The sequence below is a fragment of the Puma concolor genome, chromosome B2 (assembly GCF_028749965.1).
Source record: "Puma concolor isolate L17-30 chromosome B2, mPumCon1.1.hap2, whole genome shotgun sequence".
NCBI lineage: Eukaryota > Metazoa > Chordata > Mammalia > Carnivora > Felidae > Puma > Puma concolor.
Genome location: NC_141671.1, coordinates 107,570,968 through 107,581,932, shown reverse-complemented (window position 1 = coordinate 107,581,932; position 10,965 = coordinate 107,570,968). Strand labels below are relative to the sequence as shown.

At 51.1% G+C, this 10,965-nt stretch overlaps 1 protein-coding gene across 5 annotated transcripts; it reads right to left on the bottom strand.

Annotated features, from left to right (window-relative positions):
- Positions 1-761: 761 nt before the first annotated feature.
- VGLL2 (vestigial like family member 2) lies at positions 762-10,961 on the bottom strand. Of its 5 annotated transcripts, none has more exons than XM_086707672.1 (4): positions 10,838-10,961; positions 5,798-6,104; positions 3,244-3,765; positions 762-2,110 (listed from the first exon to the last, which is right to left on the bottom strand). In XM_086707672.1, the coding sequence occupies exons 2-4, from the start codon at positions 6,081-6,083 to the stop codon at positions 2,067-2,069; spliced, it is 852 nt and encodes a 283-aa protein (XP_086563798.1). In that variant the 5' UTR covers positions 6,084-6,104; positions 10,838-10,961; the 3' UTR covers positions 762-2,066. The 5 variants fall into 5 exon arrangements, with proteins under 5 accessions (XP_086563798.1, XP_025781633.1, XP_086563794.1 ...); XM_025925848.2 differs by lacking the exon at positions 10,838-10,961 and adding an exon at positions 8,362-8,664 and having other exon boundaries at positions 762-1,967; XM_086707668.1 differs by lacking the exon at positions 10,838-10,961 and adding an exon at positions 7,981-8,355.
- Positions 10,962-10,965: the final 4 nt, after the last annotated feature.

The following is a 10,965-nucleotide window of genomic DNA, read 5'->3' as shown; positions in this document are numbered from 1 at the left end:
TACCTTCTGTATGAGCAACACCAGTGATAGGTTCTTGTGATGACCATAATGATGGAAAGAGGGGCTGGGTAACTCCCCTAAGCCGTACACTGAGTAGGGTCCCTTACCGCCCCAACTCCTGAGATGATCCTCCAAGATAAATTTGTTTCTCACGTTACAATGGAGGTCAGTGTTTGAACTCATCTTTTTATGTTTTCAGAGTCTGCAAGGGCAATTGGAACATAACACAAAATCTCTCCCTTGGGCATTTTAGTGAATGAAGTGAGTGAACGCAACTTTGGCATCAAGAGAAAATTAAGAGAAAGACCACTAATTTCTTAAATAATCTCTCTCTCTCTCTCTCTCTCTCTCTCTCTCTCTCGCTTTTCCTTTTTTTTTTCTTCCTCCTGGTAGGTTTGGTTTCGTAGCCTACCTTATTAAAATATAATATAACCAATATTCCCAAAACACCTTTTAACTGAATACTGTTTTAAGAGTCTAGAATTTACAAAGTAACAATAATAATGTACCTGACTGAATGGTGCACAGGTAGCCTTTTCAGCACCATCTCTGCTTTTAACCCAGTGAATGCTGACAGATAAGCCCTGGGCTTCCGTGGGCCACAATTTTCTCATTTGTGAAACAGAGGTGGGCTACCTAACTTCTCACCTCCAGGGTTGATGGGAAGTGGAAAAGAGTTATCAGCTTTCACAGAATGGCAAACACTTTGGAAAAACACAGAGCACTCTACATATAAAGTAATGGTACTTACTGACATCAGATTGTACTACTATAAATTATTTTATTCTACTGGAGAAAGACTAGGACATTTATTTTCTTCTTATGAAATAACACAGTTACCTTGTAGTAAAGAGACATCTTTAATGTTTGTTCCTTCTTCCTCATCACCTTCAATTTTGCCCACGCACAGACCCCTTCCCCTGTCCCAAAACTGAAGTGCCCAAATCATGACCATAGAGACTGAGAGGAATATTCGAGGTATTAGAGACTCCATGGACATTTCTTCCCCTTGTGGTGATTCCTAGTTCTTCATAGAGACAGTTGGGGATCTCTTGTTGCTTCTTTTCATCCAGAGGAGGATAGAAGGAGAGGCAGAATTTGTGGGAGAGAAGGCAGAAAAGGGTTTCTTCTTTCATCGTAAAACGTTCCTCGTAAAAAATATGATATATATCTACACACACACACACATATAAAATATATCCAGTGAAATTGCAATTGTTGTGCCAAACACTGGGAAGTGCCACCTTGGTCGATGTATTTCTGGAGTTTTAAACAGTTGTCCTACAACAGCTGCATTTCAGTAAGACTTGGGCAGGTGGCTCCAGATAAGCCACTTGCCACTCACATTTAGGCTGAGGCTTCCATGTTCACAGTCCAAAGGAAAAAAGTGTGTCTTTGTGTCTGGAGTGGGTATTGCAGCGAGGGAGCTGGCAGGAAGGGAACTGGAGGCTATGAGGTGAGGAAGAAGGAATTGGCCTCTTTTACTTCTCTACCACAGTCTTTGATGCAAATACAAATACATTTCAAATGTGAGGATACTGACATCCGTAGTGCTACGGCCACACTACTTAATGAAATAATTCACATCAGCATAAAAAATATTCACACCAAAAAGTCTCTTTTTTTCCTCCTCTTTCCAGGAAAATTTATGACATCGTATCATCTAAGTGACCTCACCGCAGATATTTCCAGTGATGTGCCCAAAAGTCATTCAACATAATTCAGTCTTTGGATCTGCTCTTTCCACAGAAGGAATTATGGTTTGACAATATTTCTGTAGATGTGTGTTTTGGTTTTCCCAATACACGGAGAAGTTTGAAGTCTCTGCCTTCCCCCATGTCCTCATCCATGAAGTGAGAGGCACAGATGCTGAGCCTCCACGGCTGGTCAGAAGGGAAAGGGAAGGGGAAACCCTGGGTCAGCAGATCAGCTCAGGAGGGATGCACCACAGAGGGAATAGCGACGAGCTGCAAACCAAGATCAGAAGCTGTTACAAACCCACTCGATTTCAGCTGAGTGCCATCAAGTGCGCTATGCAGAGACCTACAGGGAAGAAGGTGGGCTGTCTAAAACCAGTACAGATCCTTGCTTTTGTCCTGAGGCTGCAAACCTGAAAACAGAGAGAAAACAAGAGAGAGAGAGAGAGAGAGAGAGAGAGAGACGGAGAAGAAAAACAAGAGAGGGAGAGAGAAGGGGTTGGGGACGGGAAGGCACAGGTATTTAAGGAAAGAGAAAGACAAACGCCACAGTTTTATTGCAAATGTCACAGAATTCATCTAAAGGGCATGAATGAAAGTAAAAGCAAAGCAAACAGAAATGTCAAATCTTCACCTGCAGGAAGGGCGAGTGGGCAAGACTACAAGCCAATGATTGCATTTATAATATAACCATTTTTTTGGTTATGCCCTAAAAGTAAAGCAAGCAGAAGAGTAAACCCTTATTTGAATGTACCTTTCAAATTCAACTCCTTAAGTCGGAAATTCAGTATCGTCATTAAGAGCACATTCTCCTTAAGTTTTACATTTTAAGACACCTATTTAATTGGCGATTAAGTTGATAACAAAATCATATTTTCCTTTCCTTATAACTGTCACCAGGAGACAGTACCCACCCCCCAAACTTTAGAAGATTATGAACTACACTCTGAGCAGGTCCTCTAGATCAGCGCTGTCCAATAAAAACACAATGGGGGCCACAGGCATAATTCTAAATTTTCTAGCAGCCACATTGAAAAAGAGTAAAAAGAACCAGGTGAGAATGAATCTTCGCAATATATTTTATTTAACCCAGTATGTTCAATATGCAACGTGTCGAAAGTATTTCAACATGCAGTCAACATAAAAATACCAGTGAGATGAATTTCACATTCTTTTTTGGTACAGTTTTGAAATCCAGTGTGTGTCAGGCACGTAAGCACATCCCAGTTCCTCCTGGCCACCTTTCAAGTGGCTAGCGGCTACAGGATTGAACAGCGCAGAGCTATAGAACCTTTCCAACAAATTTATTTATTATTTATTTATTTATTTAAATTTAATTTGGGGGGGAAAAAGCCTACTTTCTCATTCTGCCCACACCGATGACACTGGGTCATCTGTTTACTGAAGCACAACCCTGCCATGCACACCCCTGGGCCACAAGGTCACTGGGGTCTCCAAGGAGAACTAAGGGAGGTCCGGGGCTCAACCCAGGGTCGGACACAGGGCAGGAGGGGTCCGGGGAGGCCAAGGTCCCTCTCCCGCTTACCTGAGTCCACGCTGAGTCCCAGACCCTGGGCCACGTCCCCCGCGGGGCTCGCGAAGGGTCCCCCGGGCGCGGCCCACGCTGCGCCGGTCGGCTCGCCCTTGGCGGAGAGCTCGCAGGGCGGGCTGCCGGGCGCGGGCGCCGGCGCGGGCGCGAGGCGGGCCGGGCGCCCCGAGGCTGCCGGCATCAGCAGCGGCCCGTAGCGCGGGTCGAAGTGCGGCGCGTAGACCTCGTGCACGGCGGCGGGCCGCGGGTAGGCGGCGGCCTGGGCGCCGAGGGCGCCGCCCAGGGCGTAGGGGTGGTGCGGGTGCGCGTGGTGCGGGTGCGCGTGGTGCCAGGGCTCGGCCGCGCCCTGGTGCAGGTGGCCGTGCAGCGCGGCAGGCGAGTAGGGGTCGGCGGCGGCGAAGGGCAACTCCGAGTGCGCGGTGGCCAGCGGGCTGCCCAGCGGCGCGGGCACCGGAGCCTGGTACGCGCTGTTCCAGAAGGAGGCGGGGAAGCTGCGCTGGCTCATCGGGAAGGAGCCGTCTGCAGGCAGGCGAGGCGGAGGGGAGGAAAGGAAGAGAGGAGCGCGTCACCGCAGGTAGATGGAAGCGGGAGCGCTGAACGCGCCAGGCGGGCAAAGTGCGGGCGAGCCGCGGCCGGGAGCCGACCCGCTGCCCGCCCACGGGGGCGGCGTCTTTCGGAGGCGGATGCACCCTGCGAATTCGAGGTCGAGGCACCGCAAAATGGGAGAAACTCTTTGGGAAGGAGGGCGGCTTCCTCGGATTTCGCAGACGCGTTTCCAGTGCGGAAACCCCAGAACAGGCTGGGGAGGCAGAGCGGTGAGATTCCCCTCTGCAGTTCCAGTTTTGGGGCGCTGGGAGCTTCCTCCACTGCGGGCTGCGCTGCCTCGGCGGCTCCGGGGCAGACACGGCCTCCCATTCCCAACCCGCAGCCTCTCTCTCCCCTAGCTAAAGATACCTCTTCCCACTCTTGGTCGGCAGCCTAGAGATTTCACTACCCCCTCTCGCGTTTCACCCTCCCCAGCTCCAGAAAATGTGCCCCTCCAGGGCCTCTGATAGACTGGAAGTCCATCGACATATTTCGAAGTCTTGCTATTATTAGCCTCCTTTCTAGAAACCTTCTTTCAAATATTTTTTTCCAAGAACTCAAGCAAAAGAGTAAACTAGACTTACTAAAAGGGCAGCTGTATTATTTGCAGAGGGACACAAAGGGACAGATCTTTTACGTTTTAATTAATAATATTTGTTCGTTAAAGTGTGGACGCCAGGAATAATAATAATTATTGCCAGTATCACTGTTGACCCCTAGTGCCTGGAGGCATTTTTAAGAGAACAGCATTTAGGTCAAATGTGTTGCCTTTAGTGGAAGGGGAGGGAAAGAAAGATTTAATCCTAGGGACCTGTACTGAGCATCTCCTCTGGGGAAGGCATCTGCAGAACATTCTAAAGAATTAAAAATTAAAAATGCATTCTAAGTGGTGAACTGTCTTCCTGTTAAAAATATTTAGGCAACTGGAGAATAAAAAGAATGTTCTGTGTTCAAAACTCATGATTTGGGATCTTATCTAGGCAAGGCTTGCACCAACTGTCAAACACTCTTAAGAAAAAAAGGGAGAGTGGGGGTTGTCATTTCCCCATAAAATGTAATACTTGTGTTCCTTTTTACAGCAAAGTCTTCGTTTCTCAGCTCGGTACACATCAAGAATTAAGTTTAGTGAGAAAGTTTGTTTCCTTGTCCTGGAAGTTAAAGGAGATTGAGATTTCAGAATGGAAGGGAGATTTAGTTGACTTGTCCAATAAATCATTGTCCCAGGCTAGAGAAAGCAGTGCTTTGTGAGAAGGGTAGAATAAAGAGGGGGGTGTGTTTGGCGAAAATCCTTAGAGATGTTTCAGCTGTACCTAAATTTTTATTTCTTTGGTACTTTAATTTTCTTTCTGAAAGACATTTTCTGCTTCAAAATTTCCTAAGGAATTCAAACCTGGCAAAAAGCATACGGACGGTTTAGGAGACATTCTTCAGCAGGTTTTGCTGACAGTGGGGTCTAAGACTTTTTTCTCTGGGCAAATTTTCAGGAACTTACAAGTGCCCTGTAAGTTGTTGTAGATGCAGATCTCCCTCAGGGCTGGGGAGAGTGTTGGAAACCTCACATTTCCGCAGCACATTTACACACAGTTTTCTGTTTGCTGAACAGCCATCTCCAGGGATAGTTAGGAGGGCAGGTATCATTCTAATTTTAGAGACCAGTAAATAGATTGACCTCAAAGAGGTTAAGAGACTTGCCCAAGGTCATGTTGCTAGGAAGTTGGTGGAGCCAGCACGAAACCCAGGACTCCCAATTCCAAGGCTGGTGGTTTTTCTAGGTCGCTGCTCTACTCTGCTCTGCCTCTGCAAGGAGAGGTCTTTCTTCCTTCCTTTTACTTACTCTCCCCACATGCCCATCCTCAACTCCTCTGACACCTAGGATTCCTTCAGCTGCCTTCCCTCGAGCCTCTGTGGCTGGGCCCCAGGCTGAGAGGGCTCTCTATTTGCCCCTAGAAGCGGGCCCTTTACTCACCCCGCCAGGGCCCCGAGCTCCTGGGTGCTTTGCTGCTTGTACAGCTTGGGGAATAGCTGCTAGGCTGGCTCAGGGCTCTGCTGAAGTGCTCATCCACCACGGAGCTGATGTCTCCCTGGAAATAGGTGAAGAGGACGCAGCGGGAGTTGATGTACTCTGCCTCTGGTGGGCGCTCTTTCTCTGGGCTGCCTTCTTCCTCTTTTATGCTGGCTGGAGTTTGGCTGGAAAAGGAGGAGCTGCCGCTGCTGTTGCTGGGGCTGGCGTTGCACTCTTGGGCTTCCTGCATTTTGGAGTAATAGGCTAGTTTCTGCTCAAAGAGAGAAAGAATAGAGGAGTCAGCTTCAAAAGAGATGGCAAATTGGGGTCAGATCCCTAAGGTATCCAGGGGAAAACTGACATTCATGCATAAGCCCCTGTGCTCAGTAACTTGTGCGAGCTTCTTGACAGGCAGACTGCCTTTCTTGGTGTCTCTGTCTCCCCAGAATCGCCGCTAGACCACACGGAAAGCTCTCTGAAGGTGTCAGGGTAAAGGTCCCAGAAGATGCCTAAGCAGCCAGGATATAGGCGGAGTTTGACCGCAGAGCCAGGCTCAGGGCAGATGTATTTTTAAAATCAGGCTCCAAGGGTGAAGGGCATCCAATTCCAGTTCGGGCCTGATTGTCCCCTGCTTAAGAATCCAAGGTAGATGCACAAGATGCAAGACTTTAAGCATCGTTGTGATAGAGCACAAAAACACCAAAATCCACTCTGTGCAGCACAGCCAGGAATGTGAATGAAGAACTGCGAAGAGGTATGAGGTAGTTCTATTTGGGAAGGAATCATGTGGGGTAAAACGTGGAATGACATCCTGACATGAATCATTTAAATAAATGCAAGTTGATATTTGTTTGGTCACCCATAAAATGTCCACGCAAGAGTCTAGCTCAGTTTTTAAAGAGGTCTTCTTTTGAGTGAGGAAAAACCTGAGCACTTCTGCTTTCACCATCTCTATGCACATTGGGGAAACAAGTAATAAAAGGGAGAGAAGAAGATCTTGGCTGTGAGGTTGAGTGAATTATGGCTGTCTGGTAGCGATTTTAAAAACCAAGTGTGGTTGCTGAAATATTTTCTTAGAAGTGAGCAATGGACTGAATGCAGTGTTAAAGCATTTATGCAGGGAGAGATGGCCTCAAAGCGGGCTGATCATACAAAGATGAACGGAGATCTTAATGGAAGAGATTATTGGCCCAGGCCCAGGGGGGAGAAAGGACCAAGCAGACAGAAAATCAACCCACCTCTCCTCTTTGCAATAGTCACAGCCTGGGAAGGAACCATCTCAGACACTGAAGCCAAAAGACTGTAGTTATTTAGCAATATCACCACTTTCACCACATTCCCGCTTGGCTTATAATGAGGGACTCTGAGGATTCCCCAAATGAATATTGTGAGACTAAACAAACTCCCTGGATGGAAAGTTTAAAAAGGGGGGAGGTAGAAGGAAAAAAGCAAAAAGCAAAACCTACTCCTTCCATCATTAATTCAGCAGGAAATTTTCGAATAGACGTTCCGAATTTGCAAGCAAAATGGGCAAAAACTTGGACTGGGGGTCCGGATGTACTTCTGTCTCTCTGAAGCAGGGGTCCAAGCCCTCACTTTGAAATCTGCTTGGGACCCCTACGGCCTCCTGGGTGTGTGAACTTACTCTTTTACTGGACTACGGTCCTCAGTTTTTACCACACTAGCTGAGGAAATGGGAAGAAAAACTCGTCGCCCAGACTCAGCTCGGAGAAGAGAGAAAATGGAATAATTAAAGGAAACTTCAAGAGTTTGCCCAATTGGGGTTAAGTGGTCTTCTTACAGGTAACCACTGTCCTGTGGAGAGCAGGACAGCCTGATGCAGCTACTCAGCCTCAAGAAAAGCGAAAAGAATATTATCTTTGAAGCCCTCCTCTGCCAGGTCAACTGCACCCCAATAATAATCCCCAGAACTTTGCAGAGCAAAGATGATAAAACCCATGCTTTTGCGCAGTTCTCTTTGTAACGAATTCTCTGGTCCCGGAATTAATTGGCCTGATCCCTTGAGAATTTAAACGGAATAAAGTTACTCCTTAGATAAGCTTGCAGGGATGAGTGGCCAGATCTTTGCATTTCAGACAGAAAGAGGCACAGGCAGGTCTTTACTTTTGTTCTCTTGTCACTCTCACCTTTGATACCAAAGTTTGGTTTTCCCTGCGTGAGCGTTGATCGCAGCTCCCCTTACCCCGCACCGAAGAATCTGGAGTCCGACAGACTCTAAGGAGGCAATTCAGCTCACACGAACCTTGTCTGATTGTTCCCCGGAAGGACGGGGCACGCATTAACAGGGCTTAGCTGCTTTCCCGGGAGCGCAAGTGGACACGCTAAAGGGTTAGCTCAAGCGACCGTGTGGCAGCGCCGGCAATCGCCGCATCCCCGAGGCTCCCGCCGCTGGTAGGACGCCCCGGACCTGTGCGGAGGCGTCCCGGACCTCGGGGTACAGGCGGTGCTCCAGGCAGCGGGGGGCGCGCCACCCGTCTCCGAGGTCCCGGCCCGGGGGAGACACGTACCTGGTGGTAGGGGGTGTAGGCGGCTGCAAAGTAAGGCTGGGGAGGACCATAGACTTGGTACATAACATCCAGACAGCTCATGGCTCCCCGCAGCGGAGACGGCTAAGTATTTTATCATCAACTCTCGGTCGGTGGAGCGCAGGGATGCTGCATGGGCGGCGCTTGGGCTCGAGCTCCCGAGTCATCTGCGGGCGGAGCGGTGGGCAGCGCGCTCCGCGGCTCGGGATCCCGCTCGCTCGCAGGCTCCCCTCCCACCCGGCAATTTCAACCCGGACGCTGCTCCGGGACAGAAGCGCCGGTGCTCCCGCTAGTGGGCATTTAAACCCCACGCCTGGGAGGCGTGCTGACGCCACTCTGGGCCGCGGAAGGGGGAGGGGGCCGTGTGGGGGGGAGGGGACCGGGGGCCAATAGGGAGCCGGGACCGGGCCGAGGGGCTACCGAGGTGTTTCTCGGGGCTGCCCGGCGGCGAGCTGGGGGCCAAGGGTACCGCGAACGGCGCACCCCCGAGCTTGAGGCCGGAGGCTTTGCACCGGGAGGAGTAGGACTCTCAGGCTAAAGCGAGACAGAGAGAGAGACAGAGAGAAACCCAGAGAGAGACGGAATGGGAGAGAAGGAGGGGGGGGAGTGTGGAAGGGGGGAAGTGGGGGTTCTCGCACTTGGGGAGAGAAAAAAGTTTGATGCGTGGTGGCAAAGGTCCCTTGGGAGAGCCCCGGCCTCACACTGGAGATTTGAGAGTGTGTGCGACCGGGGTTGGCGAGGTGGGGCAGGAGGTGGGCTCTCCGCGCCTGGTGAGCGCCGGGAAGATAGCGCCTTCCCCAGGAATCCCCTAGGGGGATCCTCGTCGTCTCAGACAGGAAGTCCAGGGAGTGCGAAGACTCCTCCCGGGAGCGGAGCAGCTCCCTCAGGGGGGGAAAAGGCGGTGGCTGAAGCCAGTACTGACCGCCCCTGCACCTCTACCGACCCCGCCCGCCCGACCGCCTCCAGCTCCCACACTTCAGTTCAGCTCTCTGGGGTCGGTCCCTTCTGCCTCAGTGTTCGATCCCGGCACTTTCTCTTTGAAGTCCCCCACCCGAACCCGCCCCATCTGCGTTGTTGGCGCCCCGCATCCGGCCCCTCCCGTGCGAGCTGCTTTCGAGGAGTCCAGGAGGCCTTACCCAGCCCCCGGCAGCCCCCGGCAGCCCCTGGTCTCCTCGGCGTGAGTCCTTTAAAGTTGCGGTAACTTTTGGGGACTGCAAGAGGAGTCGGCCTAGAGAATGCAGGGAGGTCAGACAGGGCTGTTGTATGTAGTCTCTTCAACCAGTAAAACAGCTGCTGGGATTTTAGGTTTCATTTTCGAAGCGTAGAAAGGATGCATTTTGATTGCGAAACGTGCGTCGTTGTTCCCTTTCCTTCTCTGAGAGCTCGGCAGGCTTGGACCGGCTTCTGGCTTTGCTCTCCATCCTCCCCAAGCACTCCCCACTCCCATCACAGCCCCCTGGGGAGGAGGGTGTCACAGGGGAGTCCTGCATCCCGTAAGTTTAGGGGCGAATCGAGACTAGGCTGTCCGTACGGCTGGGTCAGGTGGTGGAAAGAGCGTTAAGGAGATAGCGGTGGTGAGACCTGAGGTGGCGGCGGGGGCAGGGCTTGGGAGCTCGGAGAGCCCAGAACCAAGGGAGACGCCGCGTGCATTAGGGAACTCCAGTTATTACCCATTAAAACAAAAACAAAAACAAAAAGTCTGACATCGATTCTCAGGCTGCAACACTGGAAACAAATGCACCCTTAAAGATATATTTGTCTTCAAGATGTGAATATTTTAAGCCAAATTGTTTCGGGGCTGAGGTTTTGGTTTTGCCCGAATAATAAATGGGTAATGGCTCCCAGTCTTCAGTTCGGTTTATAAATGGTGAGCCGTGCCGAGCGCGGTAACCGATTTTAAAGAAGATTTAAATAAAAATAAATAAATAAGGACACCATTCAGCCCAGTTTTGCGCAAGCCTTTTTGGAAGCCAGCTTGCCTTGGTGTCGAGTTCTGCAGGCTCCTTAGAGCTTCTGGCGACCTAGGCGCACAGGTGGAGCATAACATCCTTCCCGCCCCTACCCCAGCCCTCCCGCCTTGGATGTTTGGGAAAACGGCAAAAACCACCTTTGTTTTCTCTGGAGGCAAAAGAGCGAACCTGAACCAAACATCCACACAGTGCCCCCCTAGAGGCGGGAAGTGGGCGTGTAGCTCCCAGTGTCACTTGCCGCCTAGGCACAAGCTGGCTGCAGGGGCCCGTTCCGCCCTCCCCTGCGCCAGGTCCTGGCTTAGCCCTGGCCCGCGCGCCCAGGGTCTGGTCTGAGCAGGAGCCCAGGAGCCCAGGTGCCCACGCAGCCGCGGAGACCAGGACAGATCGAGGCCAATAGGCGTGATCACTGAGGGTCACATTCTTCTGCCCCCCCCCCCCGCCCCCCGCGCGCAGGTCCCGCTGTCTATCTGTGGACATAGAGGTTCTACCTTGGCTGGCTGCAGCTAGGGCATCTCGGGGACCCAGCATTCTTCGCCGAAGCCCGCCCCTTCCCTCGCAGCCCAGGCTTGGCGGCGTAGCTGGCTGACCGCAGCACTGCGCGAAAAAGCAATGGTGT

Excerpts from the sequence above, each read along its gene's own strand:
- VGLL2 (XM_086707668.1), bottom strand. The coding sequence starts at position 8,133 with ATGCGTGCCCCGTCCTTCCGGGGAACAATCAGACAAGGTTCGTGTGAG. Across the intron at positions 3,766-5,797 it reads GAGCTCGGGGCCCTGGCGGG|ACGGCTCCTTCCCGATGAGC; the intron begins GTGAGTAAAGGG and ends GCCTGCCTGCAG. Across the intron at positions 2,111-3,243 it reads GGGACTCAGCGTGGACTCAG|GTTTGCAGCCTCAGGACAAA; the intron begins GTAAGCGGGAGA and ends CTCTGTTTTCAG.